This window comes from Phalacrocorax carbo, chromosome 2 (genome assembly GCF_963921805.1).
Source record: "Phalacrocorax carbo chromosome 2, bPhaCar2.1, whole genome shotgun sequence".
NCBI lineage: Eukaryota > Metazoa > Chordata > Aves > Suliformes > Phalacrocoracidae > Phalacrocorax > Phalacrocorax carbo.
In genome coordinates, this window is record NC_087514.1 from 105399321 (window position 1) to 105420054 (window position 20734).

General features: G+C 40.0%; 1 protein-coding gene across 2 annotated transcripts in view; it reads left to right on the forward strand.

Annotated features, from left to right (window-relative positions):
• Positions 1–6749: 6749 nt before the first annotated feature.
• Positions 6750–20734, forward strand: part of SLC9A3 (solute carrier family 9 member A3) — a 55584-nt gene continuing 41599 nt past the window's right edge. For both annotated transcript variants that reach the window (XM_064443782.1, XM_009511096.2), the window contains exon 1: positions 6750–7285. In XM_064443782.1, coding sequence (XP_064299852.1) covers positions 7090–7285 — 196 coding nt within the window. In that variant the 5' untranslated portion in view covers positions 6750–7089. The remainder of the gene's footprint in view (positions 7286–20734) is intronic.

Genomic DNA, 20734 nt, shown 5'->3' on the forward strand with positions numbered 1-20734 from the left:
ACTGATATTATCATTGGCTCTGAAGCTTTTCCTTCCTCTGTGGCTTTGACGAAGAATAGGATTCTGATAATGTGAAAACTTTCTGAAGAAAGAGTCATAAAAATATGTATGTTCTGGTTAAATGTTTGGATTTTAATAAACTGGAATTATCCAACAAAACTCCCCACCACCTCCAATACATCATATTTAAATATCTGCAGGTTTTTAATTATGCATCAACAACAAGGAAGGAAGGAAGGAACAACAAGGACTGTTGTTTATGTCTTTTTTTGTTGATCAAATTGCCATAATTGATACTTTGAGCCATAACTTGTGTTGGCAGATTTCGTTTGTACCATAGTTAATTTAATTATTTGACTCTTTGGCTTACCTGATTTAAGTTCAAAGTAACTGCTAATTATTACATTATTATTGTTGCACATATTCAAGGTTCACTGTTTTCTTTATCACAATTTAGATAAAGATAAAAAGAAAAAAAAAAAGCAAAATTTTGCTCTCACAAATCCTCAACCGCTTTCTAAAAATATTTCAGAGGGAACCGCCTTTATGTGTAACGACAGAGGAGACGCTTAGATTGGATTAGGCAGCATCCTGAAGGCAGGAGCAGCTTTAAACAAATATCAGATCCAAGAAACTCCGGGAAGCCCCATCCCCAGAGGTTACTGGGTGCCCTCAAGCCCGGGCAGACTGCAGGTCACTCCCTCTGCTGGAATAAGCTTTGAATTGCAACAGGTAAGTAAATTTACTCGTGTTGCTGAGTTTTCACATACTGGGTAAACGATCCACGTCCACCCATGGCCTACCAATAGCAACAAGCGTGAATCACTGTGTGACAGTGGCTGCTGCCACCTCTGCAGACCTCAGCATGTAATTTATATAGGACAAGGAGAACAGGAGAGTCTTGTACAGTTTTGGGGGGGGTGTGGTAAGGGGAAGCCTCTACCTTCAGATATCACAGATGCTTTTGAACAAGTCATGCGTGTCTGCCAAAAGAGGAGCTCTGAAGACATATTTAATTCTGTAGCTGCTCTAGGTGAAACCAGCTGGACTTTTAATATGAGCACGCACACTTCAAGCTAGGCACGAACCGTGGATTGCAGAGAGGCATGGCATACGGAGAATCAGAAAAAGGAAAGATTCCCTCTTCACAGGTCAACCAAAAATTAAGACCAAGAAGCATCGAAGCTTATATACAAAACAAAGAAAGAAATGTAAAATTATTTTGCTAGAAATAGAAACTATTCTATTTAGCTGCCTTTGTTATTTAAGGGTCATTCGTTTTTCCCCTAAGCAGTTCAGCTATTTGTTTTGGTTTCCCTCTCAAGTCAAGCTACAGAAAGCCAAATCTCTGTACATGGAAACAGTTCAGAGATATGTTCTTTTATTTCCTTTTTTTACACCCACTTGATCTCTGAAATCTGTAGTTATGGTTTCTGACGCAGTCTTCCCCCAGCATTTTTAACATAGAGTAAAATGACAATTGATTTTTAAAGATCAGCAAACACAATCTCCCTTATGACTAGGAAAACTAGTAGTGACTTGTGTCTTGAGTTTAGTATATGCATTTGTGTTGGTCAGGCTGGTGTGAGCACCTGGAAGAATGGTAAGTGGTGAAAAATGACAAAGCTGAATTTGAAGGTATAGAGAGTCATGTGGGAGCTTAAGTACTGGGATGAAACATCATACACAAAGTAGCCTTCTGAGTGTTCCTTATGTCTCAGTATTTGGGATTTTTGGTGAGTATTGACAGAAGACATGCATGAAAAGGAAGGAGGGCAGGGACAAGGAGTACAGAGAAAGAGAATAGAGGTAGGATGCCGAAAACATGGGAATGCAAACAGTACAAGAGGAAAAGTGTGGAAGATGAAGGCTGTCGCAAATAAAAGATCTCTGCGGTCATTGTTGACTAGTAGCAAGCCCAGAAGAGTCCTAATACACAATAGAATAATTTTCATTGAAATTGAAAGTTAATGGAGGACTTTTAATACACATGGCATTTTATAAAAGTACAATTTTTTCCTGAACATAATATGATAAAATGTATTAGGTATCTGGTGCTATGTAACAGCTACTTTCCCTGTCCTATTCCCTTTTCACTGCTTATTACACTGAGAGCTCACACAGATATAACCCTCTACAGAATCATAGAAACATAAAATATCTTGAGTTGGAAGGGACCTATAAGGACCAACCCCCTGCTCCTCACAGGAGCATAACAGTACCTAACCTTACATAACTGTAGAAGATTATGGAGGGGGCCATCCTTAACTGAGGTCATAGGTGGAGTTAATGTTTGTCACTTGTACCTCCCACTCCAACTAGATTAGCTGCTAACCTAATACAAATGTGGGGGTTTACCAAAAACAGTAATAGCAACAACAACAACAAACCAGGAAAATCTCACAATCTGCCTGGAATGTCTGCCATTTTCAAAAAGATTTGAGGCTAAAAATGAGGCATCTGGTAAAAAACCCCTCCACTTACTGTCTTTAAATTCAGTCATGTCTCGAAATGAGTCATGAAAAATCCAGCTAATTTCCTCTGCCATCCTACTTCCCAACTATTACTGGTAGTAATGTGTGGGGGCTGAATTAATACATTGCTTCTCAAAGTGATTTCAAAGGTTCATATTCATCATGTTGTAACATAATGCTCTGCAACATTAGTCCAGCAATATTTATCCAACTCCTTGCAGCATAAACTTGCACAGCTGCACTCATTTCACTTGGAGAGAAGTTGGCAAAATGTCATCTGTTGAATCAAGTAAATTCACTATAAATTCATATGGTTCTGCATTCATCTGTATATAAACCACATTAATTTTCACCAAATCATAGAGTCATATTGGTACAAAGCCATTCACAACAATTACTGTTCTATTTAACTACATATACAGTTGGAATTATGGTATAAAATTTATATGCTGGAACTATATTCCTTTCAAAATTCTACCTTCACTGCTTATGCATTTAATAGACATTAATATAAAAAGAGAGCATTTCCCTGAGGGCAGACAGGAATGATAATAAGTGATTTATGGTGATTTGTGTTGCATCAGGAGATTTTTCACGGTTCGTTTGCCAGTTCTTTGCTACTTAGATTTATTTATTTTCCTTTATCTGGGTTCCACAGGAATGTGCTTCTTAATTTCACCTCAGCTTATACACCTTTGTTTGTAAATGCTAATATTGAAAGTTAATTGTAATTCTACCTCTAAGTTAGTACAGCTGAAATACTGTGTGTGCTTGCTAGATAACACTAATACAATTTTAAATATTTCAGTTTATCTGTTGGGGTTTTTTTTTAACTGAAATTTTTCTTTTACCTCAGCTTTAAAAAAAATCCCCAAGAAGTAATCTTTACAGGAAACAGATCATGTGAAGGGTGTATAAGACAGTACTAATTATTTTCTCTAAGCAATTATTTATACAACATTTCCAGAAGTGACAATGTTGGCGCCCTTTCAGCTAAAAAAAAAACAACAAAACCCAGGACACAAAGCCATTATTTTACAGTAAGTAGAAGTCTTCTTTTGCGATCTTTTTGGAGAATGAGGAAATATCAGCTGTTGTGTGATATGATATCTTTATTGCAAACATAGTACTCAAGCTAATGCTTTTTATTACTGAATGAGGTAATGTGAAACTACATAAGGGCTTCCAAAATTGAATCTATTAATAAATACATAAATGCAAATGTATTCTTGTACAACTATATATTCTGTACAAGAGTTCATGTATATTCAGTAGAGTGTTGGTTTAGCATGTATTCATGTACGTACAGGAGATTCATGATTGCCAGTTCCTTCCCCTGTCCTCTCTGTGTTGTTCTAACATATTAATGAATTGCACAAGAATTCCCTGATATGTACAGTCATTTGATATCCAGATTACTTCAAAAACTTCTATAAGCAGTTGCATGATAGGACAAATGTAACAGATGCACCTTGAACTATTAACTTGCTATTGTTAAATAAAAACACAGTGTTGGCATTTTAACAGTGTTGTAAACCTTGTTTTGAGACTATTTTATGACAAGCAAAGTTATGTACTTTTGTACCAGTTTGGACCAAGGCCTTAAAAAATCTTTACAAATCCCAATACGTCTCACAACATCCCTTTAAGGTAGGTTACTGGGCATTATATTTTCAACTGAGGGGTGTATTAACATTAGCTTGTCTGTGCTGAGATACCAGCATTTTTTGTTTGCTAATACTGGTTTACTTGCACCAGCAAACTCGGAATTGTCATGTAACTTGGTTGCTGTAGTCAACATTACCTAAGGGTAATCAGAGGTATGATCTTGGCTGCAGCCCCTCCAAGTGAAGTGTAAGCCTTTGCTCATCTGTAGAAAAGATCCACTGAAGAAGGCTTTCTCATTTTCCTAGCACAGCTGAGGTATTCTTGATCTATGACACATTTGTCCTAACAACACGGTTAGCTCCAACACTTTCACTAGTGAGGTTTATTTCTAACCCAGTTATCATTTTGTTGAACTAGATTTTGGAAGAATTACATATATAAGATGGGACACTGGCAGTTGTGATGCCCTTTTATCATCTGCAACTGAAATGTTTCACTGTGATGTGTGATGGTACTTGGAATAAGATGTGATAATAAAAACAATGCTGACAGCTTGTCTCCACTAGAGTTCATTGTTCTTCTAATATTACCAAATGGAACTGTCATAAACAACTAGAAACTACTGCTATCCACAGGGCTTAGCAACAGGTTACAGAGATTTTTTCAGTGAAGAAATTTTTCCTAATAACCAGTCTAAACCTCCCCTGGATGTTTCCTCTCATCCTATCACTTGTTACTTGGGAGAAGAGATTAACACCCACCTCACTACAGCCTCCTTTCAGGTAGTTGTAGAGAGTGATAAGGTCTCCCCTCATCTTCCCCTTTTCCATGCTAAACAACCCCAGTTTCCTCAACCTCTCCTCATAAGATACCCTCTCCAGATCCTTCACCAGCTTTATCGCCCTTCTCTGGACATGGTCCAGCAACTCAATGTCCCTCTTGTAGTGAGGGGCCCAACCCTGAACACGGTATTCGAGGTGCAGCTTCACCAGTGCTGAGTACAGGGGCACGATCACTTCCCTACTCCTGCTGGTCGCAGTATTCCTGATACAAGCCAGGATGCTGATGGCCTGCTTGGCCGCCTGGGCACACTGCTGGCTCATGTTCAGCTGGCTGTCAACAGGCATCCCAGGTCTTTTTTTGGCCAGGCAGCTTTCCAGCCACTCTTCCCTAAGCCTGTAGCATTGCATGGGGTTGTTGTGACCCTAGGGCAGGACCCGGCACTTGGCCTTGTTAAACCTTATGCTGTTGACCTTGGCCCATGGATCCAGCCTGTCCAGGTCCCTTTGCAGAGCCTTCCTACCCTCGAGCAGATCGACACTCCCACCCAACTTGGTGTCATCTGCAAACTTACTGAGGGTGCACTTGATCCCCTCATCCAGATCATTGCTAAAGATATTAAACAAGACTGGCCCCAAAACTGAGCCCTGGAGAACACCACTTGTGACTGGTCATCAACTGGCTTTAGCTCCGTTCACCACAACTCTCCAGGCTCATCCATCCAGTCGATTTTTTACCCAGTGAAGAGTACACCTGACTAAGCCATGAGCCCACAGTGTCTGTGCAGGTCACTTAGACTTTGAAAAAGTGCTTAGCTTTTCCCCCAAGTGATTGAAATAATCAAAATAAATCCTTAGTTTTCCAAACATTTTAAAGGAGAGATTTATCATGTTAATTTTAGAACTCTTGATAAAACCAACTGTCATGTAAGTAAAACAAAAAGGTAGTACTTTTCCACAGAAAGTCACAGAAGCAGTGAACTGCATATGTGGCCACCTGGATTGCTTCAGAGCACACAACTGAGGACAGGAGCTGCTGCTGTGGTGCGTGGAAAGGTGCACTCATCTCTGTTTGCTGGGAACATGTCGCTTTGCTGCCTTTCTACTGCAGGGTGATGATTAGCATGGATCCATCTGCCTACGACACACAGCATGGACCATCCAGGACATCAGGCAAATGTTATCAGCAAGAAAGCAAGCTTTATGGGGAAAGTGAGAACCTTCTAAAAGGTTTCATGTTGTAAACATTAAAAAAATTAAAAAAAGTTTCATGTTGTAAGCATGTAAGAGGAAAAGAAGCCAGGTAGCACTTTTAATATAGCACATCTTAACAAACAGCTGCAAGCGGATCTAAGTGGAAAGCCAAACCTTGCCTGCTGGTGTCATTTACCCGAGCACCGTGGGAAGAGGTGCTCTCTGGTGGACAGAAGAAAACGCTGGATTGAGAAATCTGCTATATCTCTGGAGAGCTAGATCCTAACGCGATCTGAAGTTGAAAACAGAAAACAGCGAGTTTCCTCTGTGGAAACTGGCTAGGATAGTGGGTCTGAGGGAGGGAGAGGGGGAGGCTGATCTATCGGGCTGTGCATCCAAAGCACCCGAACGGAGATTTGTGGATCTCCTGCTGATCTGGCCCCGACTTGAGCACGGATCCCGGGCTCCACCTTGGACATGCCCGCGGGAGCGCCCCAGCCTCGGCCCCTGGCGCCAGAAGCGCAGGGCCGCTTCTTTGCAAGCCCCGTCTGCCCAGAGCGGGGCCGAGCCGGCGGACACGGACCCCAGCCTGCCGTCATCCCTTCGGCGGGACGGAGCTCCCTGCCCATCCCGAAAGGTGCTCAGTCGGGACATCGCTGCCTCCGCACTGCAGCCTCCGCGGGAGCGGCATGAAAGCTCCGCCTCCGCCCGTTCGGGAACACCCTGATAAAGGCAGGTGCGGGCAAGCGGCAGGACCCCAGCTCGAAGCATCTGCCCAGGCACGGAGCCCCTGACCCCTCCCCGGCCACCCCGTGCAAAGCGGCACCCGAGGCGGGCGGCGCAGCCCGGCCGGCCGTGGCGGGGAAGGCGCGGAGCCTCCGCCGCCCGCGGAGCGCACCCGTGTCCGCGTCCCGCCGGCCGCAGCCCGCGGTCGCGCCTCTGCGAAGGGACAAGGACCTCGCCCCCCGAGGACCTCCGAAGAGGCGGGATTTCTCCGGGAAGGGGAAGCAGGATTTTTCTTGTGTGGCTTGGAGATGGGGCAGGTATCTGGAGTGGGGTTCCTCCTGGGGCTGATGGCTCTCCCAGCGGCGCTGGGACAGAGAAGCTCGGGAAGCTCCAAAAATAGCAGCCAGCCTCAAAGCTTTGCCATCGTCTCTTTCCAATGGAACCACGTCAAGGAACCTTATATCATTACACTCTGGATACTTGTGGCCAGCTTGGCCAAAATCGGTGAGTCCAGAGCTATATATTAATACATGTCCTCTCCCTTTCCCTTCCCCCTTCCCCTTCTCTCATCCAACGTAAATGAAGAAAGCTTATCACAAGTCCGCTGACCCGTTTTCAGGGGGTTTACTGTACTCTGTCCTGGTTTCATAATACCGCCCCACACGGTGCTTAGCAGTGTGATTTTCACCTGCTCCAGAGGGTTGCCTACTTCATTTTCAGAGCCTAGGACTGTGGCTTCTGCATCTAACTTCTTGCAAACCCTTGCAATTCCTTGAAACCTTGCATTACTGTTGCTGCCAGGAAAAACTTTTTACGGAAGTGAAACAAATCGCACCTTATTGCTTATACAATACCTATTCCAGCTTATGGTATGTTATTCTACTGATGACGATTGGTAGCTATATTAGGTAGCACCATCAAAAATGAACACTGTAAACTACACACATGAACTTAGCATTCCCTGCTTTACAGTGCATTGCTGAATTAGTGAAAGAGCGGAGTTCATAGGGAAAGGTAATATGTATTATCAGACCATCTGATGCAGCTGAAAAATAGAAGTTTTAGAGAACACAGAATTTTCTTCAAGAAGTTGGAATCAGTGAAAAGCAACGACTTAGTCTAACTTCGGTGTAGTTTAAGTGAATTTATGTGACTGCTCTAACTCTTGTGTCCTCAACTTTGTGACTTTTCTAAAAGCAATTATGTTAATAACAATGTTTGCTGAACTAGAAGACTCTCTGTTTAACTGGAAAGTATATGATTTGCTTGATGCTATTATTTTCGTCCTTTTACCTTTGGATCTAAAACCAGACCTCCAGTTTGGCTGACATTGAAAAATGTAATTTTCAATAAATCATCTCTAAGATCAGTCTCAGCTGAGAAGGTATGATCAGCTGAAAATCCTACTAATACTTTTCAGTACTTGTACTGCTAATACTAATTTAGGACACCAGAATCACATTCCATGATTTTGCATGTCACAGAGAATGGAAGATGTACAAAAGGTGCATTAGGTATATTCTGTCTAGCACATAAGCTGAACATAGTAAGACTCAGGTGGAAAATACCTTCTCCAAATCCAGATAAAATATATTAAAAGTGAGAACTAAGTTATGCACAGGTGATATCGTAAAGCATTTTTCAGTGATACCTGCATCTTGGATTTCACTTGCTTAATCATAGATACATAACTAAATATCATCTGACTCGCTGATGGCCTACACCTTGCAAATAATTTCTATTCAGATGGTTGCTGCATTACTGAGACTACATAAAAATATGGTTTCATTTTAATTGACTTTTATTGGTGGGTTGCATCAAGTAGAAAGCTGGGAAACCAGACACAGGAAAAAACAGTGACAAGGTTGCGTCCCTATAAAACTGTGCTAACTAAACGAATACACAAGTTGCTTATTTGAACTTTCTTTTTGGGACACTCTTCTAAGTAAGTATTTGCCCTCTGTGTTATGAAGTCTTTGCTCCTTTATACATGTGCCACTGTTGTACAGAGTAATATTAGTGCTGCACAACCATATCAGTGCTGTGTCAGAAGCCCAATGAAGGTAACAGGATGGTTAGATTGTCCTATATTTAAATTACAGTGGCCTGGATTAAGATTACCTTGGATTAAGATGAGCCATTTTACCATTAAATCCTCAGTATAAACTCTTGATAAAGCACTAACTCTCCTTGGAGTTCAGGAGCTGACTGTTGCTGGTCCTGTTTTTAAATTCTTTGCACTTCTTTCACAGCTGCACAGAGCATGCCACTTACTAGTAGATAGCATCTATCAACTCCCTCATTTTTCTTCCCCAAAGCTCTCAAGCTTCATTCTTTTCCCTTTTCACATTTTTAATTGCAATCCTATACTACTCTGGACTTTGTCTCTGAAGAAGCAACGGACAACTGCTATATTCCTCTGAGATCCTATGAATGCTCCTTGTTTTCCTCACCAGTGACAAATAAAATACAGAAAAGCAGAAATGTACACTCACTGTTCAACAGCTTATTAATGAAGAAAGCATGAACATATTCTTATTAATCAATGAGAAAGAGAACTGAAGAAAACAGATTGTCAGCCTTCTATCTGCTTTGATGTGTCAAGGGTTCTGGAAAGTAGACCAGAAATCTGTCAGAAGATTTTGAATGGCAAAAATGCTATGCTGGATCAAAGAACTTTTATACATTCAAAAAGCAGAGAGAAAAGAAGCAGGGAAGAAAATGTGGAACATCTGCCCTTGTGTCTCTTGGTTTACTACCCGAAGGAGGGCAAAGGTAGTGGAGTCAAAATGCTGGTTTTGCTGTGGGTTTTTCAGCAGGGGAGGAGCCGTTCTTACACACACAAGTCATACCTCCATGGCTACAGAGGTTGAGAGCGCTATTTTACTGGTGGATCATAAGCAATTGGGTCAGTAAAGGGTGTTCTGGGAATTGCAATTGGTAGCTGGGGATGAAAAATATATGAGAATACTTTGCCTTCTCTTGCATTAGAATAACCTTAAGGTTTTGTGGAGGTTTTGTTTGTCTATATGGCTTGGGGAAACATATACTTAATAGGACATTCTTGTGGATTTTCTGGGAATTGATGTTCATGTTGTGCCCATTCAGAATGTAAATTGGTGCTGACAAGGTATTCTGCAACATCAACTATTGTATGTGAAATCTCATAAGCATCCCAAATACATGAGGAAGTGCCTAGTGTTTTGGGCTTGGTGGGAAGGAAGCTGCTATTTGATTTTATTTTTTTCATGTGAAGAATACTTATATCTCTCGGTCAAGTCTAAGTATTGCACAGATGAAACTGTGGAAGATGTCTTCATACATTTGGCTCTCTTGTGCCATAGGAAATAAATTAGTCTGTGTCTACTATGAAACTTCTGATGAATCTCAGTGTACTGTTTTACATACTAGAATTGATTTGGTTTGACCCTCTTCATTTGAAGCGTTCCACCTCTCCATTCTAAGGTACACAGTGTTCCACTTTGGCTAATGATCTTTATTTCATCTTTTGATAGGGTCTCTTATCACTAGAAATGAGTATCCTTACAGGATAAGGCCAATAAACTACTTACATGTGTAAAGCTAAGCTAGAAAAACATCTTATCTACATGAAGAAGGTACATGAGGTACAGCTGAGAACCCTCCTTCAGGTGTCCACTTCCTGGTACTTCAGTTCTCCAGATGAAAGAAGCAATACCAATGAAAAAAAAAAACCCATACAAATACATACATGGATGTATATATAGTTATAGACTAGGACATTTCCTACTGTAACTATTTTGCTAAAGGATGTAACACTTTTAATCAACATACTTGCACGGTATAGTTCTGATTTAAGATTAAAGACGCATGTACACTGACCAGCCTTGCACACGCTTTCTAAGTTCACTTTGTCATAGTCTCTCCTTCTTCATATGTCTTTAATAGATCACATCTTGAAAATAACCTTTTAATAAACAGATGTATAGAAGATACAAACAGTGGCAGGGAAGTCTGCTACAGAAAAAGCCAGATGTAGGAGAGAGATCAGAAAACAACTCTGGAAACAAGTAGAAGGAAAGAAATGATCAGCTCAGGAGCTAAAAACAGGCAAGAGAAGAAATAGGTTAAACTCTGAATATTGTATAAAACTTTTCCTGAGGAGGTTTCTGAGGCCATGTCTATTGCAAAACAAACAAACAAACAAAAAAGGGTATGCTTTTTACTTGGGGGATAACCACTGCATACTTCCACACCTGTTCAAAATCCTAGGGGAAAGAGAGGAGAGAGATTTTATCTATATTTTCATTGGAGGTCATGTTGAGGAACTTGTAAAATTCCTACTTGTTTAAATCCTTTGCGTACTATAACATTTTTTCAGAGGATAGTTAATTGCTTGTCCCAGAATAAAATTAAAAAACCCTACAAAGCACTCTTTCTGCCTGTTTAGCCTCCTGAACTTGCTCAACGTAGAGCAGATAAGCAACTGTAAGAAATGGTGAGAGAGTGAGTGACTATGAACAGGAATGAGGAAGGGTACCTAGCCCTTTCATTATCTGTGACTCAAACCTCTTGCCAACTGTTTTTGTTGGTATAGTTTATGCTGAGTCTAAGAATGTCACAAAAGCTTTTTTTTTTTTTTAATGTCTGTGTAGTTGCACACAAATTCTAAAGGCTTTTATATTAGAAATATAAAAGTGGGAGTGAAATTTTAATCCAGGGCAGCTGGTAAATCCTTCTTCATGCTTTGGAGGAGGGGGAAGAAGTGCCTCAATAAGAACAAACAAACACTTGGTAGGAGGCTGGCCTAGTGATATCTCAAAAAGATATTGTGTCAGATGGACTTGTTGCGTCCATCAGCTCCTGAGACCCCAGGAGGACATGAGCTGTAAAGCACACAGTAAAGCATATCTCTAAGCTTACAGAGATATGGTTTCCTACAAATGCTCTAGTTTCTGCATGCCCTTCGTATTGTCTCAAACTGCTCTGAGAAAGAAGCTCTTCAGAACATTTTGTTAACACGAACAATTGCTGTGGAGAATTTTAAGCATGTTAGGGATGGGCTAGGGAAGGATCTGTGAAATGCAGGTCTAACAACCCATCCAATTTAGACTCCTGGGGCAATATTTTCTTTGAAGAAATCAATACCCCTCCCTCCAAAACAAACTGTCAAAACAAAAGCCCATTTGACTCCCAAGTTTCTCCTCCTGGCATTTTAGCACTAGTGAAAAGGGTCAATTACTTAGAGAAAGTGATTTAGGGTATTGTTTTAATAAAAAGCAAAAAATGTAAGAATAGCTCTTTTGTTGGCAATTCTTCAGTAAATAACATATTTAGGAAGAAGTGTTGAAGGATGCTTAGCAGAACTTTATTGGAAGTATTTAACTGAAAATGGAGTCAGAGACTCAAATGGTGAGGATACTAAATCCTGCAAACTTTAAACTGCCAGCTTTGTCATGAAAGCTGCTTTCATTAGCAAGTGATAATATGAAAAAGGACTTTGCATTGTGACTAGTAAGTCTGGAGGTGGCTACCTTCCCCTATATCCTGAACAAGATAATAAGGAAAAAAATATATCTTCTACTTTTATTGTGAACTCAGTAGAACCTGGAACATGTTGGCATACTTATAAGGAAGGCATATGAATTTCCTTCCTGGATATAGCCTGTTATTATCTATCTTAAAAACAATTACATAGAAAAGCTATAAATTTGTGCTGGCAACTATGTTATATAGCTGGAGTGTCTTCATTTTAGCAAGATGCTGTATTTCTTCTTACGAAGTGCTGTTTAGAGTATCTGTGAGCTAGGATTGTTAAGTACTGCAAAATCCCTGCCTTCTAAGGAATTACTTTTTGTATGCAACATTTTAGGCAGCCGAAAAGAACATTTCCAACATCAGTAGCTTAGCATTTCCAGTCCTAGGAACAACTGTGTAAGCCACGTCTTTATTAAATTTATGATCTGTAAAAAGATGCCTATTTCCACATTTTATTTCCATTTTACTCTTGCACCTTACTTATCCTTTTCTTGTACTTCCTGCCTCCCTGAACCACACATCTCCCCCCTCCCCCTCCAAGTCTCAAGTCTTAATTATTTAGAGTAGGGAAGAAGATATCAGGACAGTATAATTCGACAAGATTCAGATTACATCCCCTGACGAATAGCAAATGTACAATGACAATTTGTGTGAATTACATAAGAAAACAATGGCATTTTGAGAATGGCCCTGAATTGAATACAGTTCAGGCATGCATACCTAAGAAAGGATCTCTGCCATCAATTACTTTCAGGCACCTGTGTGCAAAGTGCTCAGCGTTCTCTGCAGAACAATGGAATCCTTTTAATACTGTAGTCTTAGGATTGTAGAAACCATTGATTTACTGTCTTCAGAGCTAAAGCCACTTACTACTAAGAGTGATCTACAACCCCCCGAAGTGACTGTAAATCTCTCATACGGTAATGCAGCAGACCACAGGTCTCCAAGTAATAAGTGCAAGCAGCAAACCCTTTCAGGTGCACACAGGTTCTTCAAGTGAAAGGCTTTGTGTTGTCCCCTTTGTTTCTGTGGAGCTTTATGTGTTAGAGAAGCTTAACAGGGAATCTGGTATTGCTTTTCCAGTTGTTTTTGACTCATACCACCAGAAGTCTATCAAAAGTCAGTGAGTTTCACTACCAGTTTGCTTAAAGAAAAGTTTTGAATTAAAATACAAAACTCCTTTACACACTATTTACTATGTTTTAATCACTCTGAAGTAATGGGATAAAGGATTACTGAGTTCTTCTGTACCTTCTGTACGGCTTGTTCTGTTCCAAGATGAAGTGTTGAGTCCAAAGTTGTAGAAGAGTATTTCTTACTTGAATATTCTTTTTGCTTTTTCAGGAAATTGTCTTTGATTTTTCTCATCTCTCTGCAGGAGTGCAGTTAAACTAATGTCCCAAGGAACTAGGGGCTCTAATTATTCTTCAATTTACTAACAAGTGGCACCCATTTAAAATTACGGACCATTAAAACAGCCTCGGTAAACTGCAGAGCATGGCTTGTTGGCTGCGCTGTAATATTTTGATTCCTTTTGTAAAACAGCTTAGAGAATTCACCTGATGAAAGGAGTGACTTGATACCCAATCGGCTGCTATGTAAAGCACTGTAATGTCATAAATACTGAAACTACAGGCTGACAAGGAAGAGCTGACCAAGATGGAATGCAAGACCTCAAGTGGAAACATTTTTAATTAAGGCCCGAATATTTAATGTTTATTCATGGAAGAAAAAATTTGGAAAATATTCTGAAAAGCCTATGCATAAGCAGGGTTTTTAAGTAGAAGGATCTGGAGAGTTTTCTCCTTCCAACAACTGAAAGTAGAAAAAGCCATTCCAGATTCACTAATATGTGCCTAGGTTAGTTTTTCTGCTTTTATCTATTGAAAGAAAAAAATGCCTTGACCTTTTGTCAACCCTAAATGTTAAAATAGCAGTAGTCAGACACCAAGGAAAAAAATTTCCAAGTAGACATTGGAAATCATAACATTTCGTTATGATTTTCTCTGCTTCAGTTACAGTTTTTTAGAAGTGGGAAAAAAGTGGAAATTGGAAGCTTTATGGATTCTTTCATTTCCAAAATCTGGGCTTTGAGGAAAATATTAACTACTCAGAAACCTGTAAAGGTCTTGATTGAGTAAGATTTCATAATGAAAATCTCCCAGGTGCAAACAGATTGTACACTGATGGAGGGACTTGTCTAAGCACAAAGCTGATATTATCTTAACTATTTTGTCATAGTTAAAACATTCTAACTCTTTTATTAAAATCAATATTGCAACACTGGTTTGGTGCTATAATACTGTTCCAGGGACTAGATGACATAGGTGGATATAAGATGGCTTTACATTAATATAAGAACATTGGTACTAACAGTTGAACTGGCAGTATAGTTGTATGTGACCATGCATAAAACTAAATGTAGTTGTAGTATGGAGTTATTACAATCCCCTTACTTCTGTGGAATAGCTGGACTGATGAATATCTGGATGTAGATTTACAGGCCTTAACAGCTTAGACATATGCTTAACAAAATCATTTAATAAATGCTATTTAGTAGTTTAAGAGGTTACAATACTAGTGCCACAGTTAATAGAAACAGTGTTTGAATGCTTGCTCTTCTGTTCTGATGCATAGTCTAGAGTTTAAACTTCTGTAGGACTTGCTTTGAATTAAGCTGCCAGATTTTCCACTGAAATAGCTCTGGTCCTCAGCTATTCCATCCTACTTAGTTCTGGGTGATGACTTTGGGACAGTTGTGAACTGGGGAAAAGTAATCTTTCAAATTGGGTCAGTCAGTGATAAATGACTATGTTTAAGACTTAAGTCACACTGTTTAAGGCTTAAGTCACACTGCTCCTGTGATGTAACTGTCTTTGAAGCTGACGGCTAGGGAGAAAGAACACAGGTGTAGATGCATGGTGTCCTGTAACTCAGGTATAAGTTTGGTATTTTGCTGGACACTCAGTCTCTGATAGAGTTCACAAAATCATAGAATCACAGAAATCACAGAATAGTTGAGGTTGGAAGGGACCTCTGGAGCTCATCTTGTCCAACTTCCTGCTCAACCAGGGCCACCTACAGCCAGTTGCCCAGGGCAGTGGCTTTTGAATATATCCAGGGATGGAGACTCCACAACCACCTTAGGCAAACTGTGACAGTGCTTGGTCACCCTCACAGTGAAAAAGTGTTTCCTCATGTTCAGAGCAAACCTCCCGTGTTTCAGTTTGTGCCCACTGCATCTTGTCCTCTCACTGGGCACCACTGAAAACAGCCTGGCTCTGTCTTTTTTGTGGCCTCCCTTCAGATATTTATATACATGGATGAGATTCCCCTTGAGCCTTCTCTTCTCGAGGCTAAAAAGTCTCTGCTCTCTCAGCCTTTCCTCATATGCAAGTTGCTCTAGTCCCTTCATCATCTTCCTGGCCCTTTGCTGTACACTGTCCAGTATGTCCATGTCTCTCTGGTATGGAGGAGCTCAGAACTGGACATGGTACTCCAGGGGTGGCCTCACCAGTGCTGAGTAGAGGGGAAAAAGCACCTCCCTCAGCCTGCTGGCCACACTCCTAATGCAACCCAGGAAACCATTAGATTTCTTTGCCCCAAGGGCTCATTGCTGGCTTGTGTTCACCTTAGTGTCCACCAGGACCCCTAGGTCCTTTTCTGCTAAGCTGCTTTCCATCTGGGTGGCCCCCAGCATATACAGCTGCATGGAGACGATCTTCACCAGGTGCAGGACTTTGCACTTCTTGCTGACCTTCTTGAGGCTCCAGTCAGCCCATTTCTCCAGCCTGTTGAGGTTCCTCTGGATGGCAGCACAATGTTCTGGCCTATCAGCCACTCCTCCCAACTTTGTGTCGTTGGAAAACTTGCTGAGGGTACACTCTGCCCCATCATGCAGATCATTAATGAAGATGTGAACAGAACTGGACCCGGTACTGACCTCTGGGGTACACTACTAGTTACGAGCCTCCAATTAGACTTTGCACCACTGATCACCACCCTCAGGGCCTGGTTATTCAGCCAGTTTTCAATCCACCTCACTGCTCATCCAGCCCCCACAGCAACAGCTTGAGGGACTATGAGGCTCTTATGAAAGACAGTGTCAAAGGCCTTACTGAAGGCCCAGCAGACACTAGCACTGCTCTCCTCTCATCTACCAGGCCTGTCATTAAATCATACAAATTTACCATTACTTCTTTTCGTGAAGCCATGATGATTCCTCCTGAGAAATTTCTTATCTTTCATGAACCTGGAAATGGTTTCCAGAAGTAGTTGTTCTATCAGTTAGACCTGCAGATCCTGGTCTTTGGTTTAGCAGTGTTCATACGTGGATGGAACTTTATCCACATCCTACCTGTCAAAGAAAGCTACACTTCTGCATGCTGTTTTGATGGAATCAGTATACTTTAATTAACTGGGGCAAAATCGCATGCTATTATACAGAGGAGAGGAGAATAAATTGTGGCCATATGTTCGTCACTATGGTCACACCACCATGAATTAAAGAAAGGAATGACAAGGTATCAGCACAAAGTTCAGCTCTCCTCTAACCCAGATGCTTTCTGATCAAATTGGCTTTCACTTGTATGTTACCCACTCTACTGCCTTCTTTTAGCTGGTAGAGTGTAAGTTCCTTCTCTTATTTTAGACAAACCATTCTCCAGGATGAACTGATATTCTAATTCTCCAGGATGAACTGATATTCTAATGAATAGTATTACTTGACAGGAAAGTGCAGTGATATTTTGAAACTGTTAGTACCAAGCTCAAGCAGTAGCTAGCTGATACAGCAGGAACACCTGTAAACCTGGAGGTGGTGGTTCTAGTGTTCCCTGCTTCCTGCAGAACAGGGTGATAGATCTGCTTCCTACAAATGTCTTTTCTGCCCACAACTCTATGCCAGAAAGCACACTTCTGTAGTCCTCCTCTGTATTAGGTGAATATTACTTCTAGGTCTTCCACTGACCTGAGTTGCAGGTAAGTGGAAGTATTTTGGAAGTACTTTGGAATCCTATCTCAGTTTCCCAATTTCTAATAGGATTTTCTCAATAAGATCTCCTTTGTTCGTCTAAAAAAAGAACCTCAAAACAAAACAAAAGAGTAAAAAACCCAACCAACCAACAAAAAGAAAAACCCTCAGGCAAAACTGTGTGTGAGGATATTCCATCTTTGCAGTTCTTTCCTCTCCTACAGGAAGCACCAGGAAATTTCTGAGTCCATGATAGTTACAGCCATGGTGGGCTCCTATCGTTTATTTATATGACACTTATTTTCCTTCTATCTTCATTCCACTTCACAAAAGACTGTTGCAAGCTCTGACTCTTGATAGGATGGCATTTCAACTATTGAACTGGTATTTTGTCAAGGTACCTTATCGGAGTGTAGATGAAGATATATTGTACTCATTTATATGTTTAGATTAGTTACCATGGATGGTCATTAGTGGAGGATAGTGCATTTCTTTTTCTAAGTAGAAATATTGTGTAAATACTGTCTTTATTCTCATGTTCTTTAATACTTGCTACCATAGATGCCATGTAGAAAAGCAATCGCAGATCTTTTTATAGGCAAAAAACTAACTGAATTTGCATGTACAATATTTCTAGATTAACAAACTGAGCGAAATTTTAAATAAAGAGAATAGCTTTGTGTTGATCAGTGCACTGATCAATAATGAAAAAAAGTAGGATAGAAAGTACTGAGAGAGAAAGAGCAGGAAAGAATCTATAGATAAGAGCGCTATTATGTATGTTGCATAAAAATGATGTAATTAGATTTTGAGGGAAAAAGAAAAAGAGCAGAAAGTGTGTACATACATTCAGTGTCTAAGAAATAAATGTATCAATTTCTTATTTTGTTAATTTCTGTTGTTTTGTTATCATGAAAATAAGATATTTTACTATTTTCAGATGTTTTCTGTTGAAATCCATTAGGAGGATTTTGTCATAAACTACTGCCTGACAGATTCTATCAATATGTCCATTAGTCATAATCTCTTACCATGAATTAACAAGATAAGAGTTTTTAGACTTTGCTCTATAAAGCTTCAAGAGGATAGCTTTTTCTCTTAGGCAACTTGTCCTCAGGGGGACTCGTCCAGTGCCTCTACGTGTTATGCTGTGGAGTACAGTGTGTTTTAGAGGATGTTACCTTTTAGAGGTGTAAAAAGAACATGAATAGCAAGGTTCAGTTTTTTTCACCACTAACAAGGCATTTCCTAGACAGGATGAATAGTCAGCATCGCCTTCTTCTCTTCAATGTTATGCTAAGTATTCCTTCACAGCAGGGAGCCACTTTTCTATCTGCTCCCAATAATCCTATAGCTTTTCATTTTATCTGGGCTTTTTAAAGGTGGATTATATATCTGCCAGTTGCTGCATTGTTGCTGATCTGTACATGATTATACCTAACAGGTTTTTAAAAAACAGCATGGTGCAGCTATCCAGAGTTGTAGTTTGAAGTGGTTTTCTATTTTGGTATTTACCTTTTTTTTTCCTCTTTTTACTTCTGTGTTCCACAATCTCTCATGCAGCAGACTTATTATTCAAGACAATGAAAGATAGGTTGTAAAACAAGGAAGGCTCAGTCAGGCCAGTTATCTAAGTGGTTATATAGCATCCATAACAGAGCCTGAAACTTGAATCCTGTAGTGGTGAAAACTTACATTGCTTATGCAGAAAAAGTGTCTGGAAAGAGAAGGCTTGTTTTATTACTTTCTTCTTGATAATATTTAGAAAAAAGGTCTGCACTCTTCCAAAATTTTTATTAGAAATAAAGAACATAGGAAGTTCAGAAACTACTTTTATTTTTCTTCACAGTCTGATAGATATGGCATTGAAGTCAGTGAAAGATAAATGCTTTGTAATTCACTTTCCCTACCCCTCAAGTTAATTCGATCAATTTTCAGACATTTTCTGATCTGAGGATGAGGCTATTCCACCTCACATGTGTCTAAAAAAAGGGCTGTCACATTTATCATGGCGTTAAGGGGAACAGCAATTCATTAGTGCATAATACATGAATCTGATTTGCATCCTTATGTTCCCTAGCATTTCAGTAAACAAAAGTACAACTTGTTTTCATGTTTTGAACACTTGTACTGAAGAACATGGTAATTAAGTGAGAGGCTAAAGCTTTTTGCTCTTAGACAAAACTGTTCTTTTTGAGCACTCAGTAAAGCGTCTTAATTCTCCAGCCTTTCCTAAGGAATACAATGTAGCTGACCTTACTAAAAACATAGTTTTCAATGTTGACTTGAATGATGCTTTTTGGTGTTTGAAAGTATGAGGATGTGAAAACAGCAGGAGGAAGTATGAAGTTTCCTTCTGTTTATTGTGATTTAGAAGTAAAGATTAAAACCAGTCCAAGATAAACCTGCCACTGTAGGTGGAAACTCAGCTTGTGTACGGGCATTGAAGCTCCTATGTCAGGAAAGACCTACTCAGAAGGATGAATGGTCTATAGCTACGTTTTCCTCTTGTTTCCTGGTGTAGCTTGTTTTGAAAGGCAGTAGACTCTTGTCTGTACACCTTCATCTGATAAATGTTTTATGACTATAGTCAAGTGGGGTAGTACTACAGCCACCTGTAGTGTTCGTGCTGCAGTGCCTAAAACACAGTACCCGTACCTGGGGTTGAAAGAAGGCTGATAAAGATCCCATACTTTGGGAACTGCTTATCAGTTAAGAATATGACAGAAGTACAGATAAATCATCAAGCAGATTCAGTTGCTGACAAAGTAAGCACTCATAACTGAAATGAAAATAGTAACATGTATCCTGTATATCATATGATTACTTAGATGCTAGTGAACATGGCAGAGAGTGGAGAAACCATAGATTTAAGGAAAATTCAGCTGAAACTTGGCTTCTGTCTTGGCATTTGTCTTTTTTTTTTTTAATTTTTTTTTCCTCCTCATCAGGACTAGCAGTATATTCAGGTACAGGATTTCAAGAGATTAACTGAAAAAACAATATTAGCAGAAAATTATGAAGTTTCGCTGTTCACAACACTTTCTGTTTTAGAAGAAAAGCAGGACTAACCTACCTGCATTTTTTATTTTATAGTTGGTATAAAGCAGTGTCAGTTCAGCTAGGTCTTTCTGTCAGGTTGATGCTTTTCCACTCCAGTATTTTTTTTTCCAGAACCTATCGCGGCATTTATATGTGTATGAAGATGCTACACTAATCCTTTTAGAATTAGGTCCACATACATAATTTTTTTTTTCAGTTATAAGTTTTCTCTCATTTATGACTTATCTGTGTGTAAATTATTTAATTCCCTTTACTGGACATGAGCTGACAATGTGCTTTCACAGCCTTGAAAGCCAACTGTTTCTTGGGCTGCGTCAGAAAAAGCGTGGCCAGCATGTTGAGGGAGGTGATTTTGTCCTTCTACTCTGCTCTGGTGAGACCCCACCTGGAGTGCTGCGTCC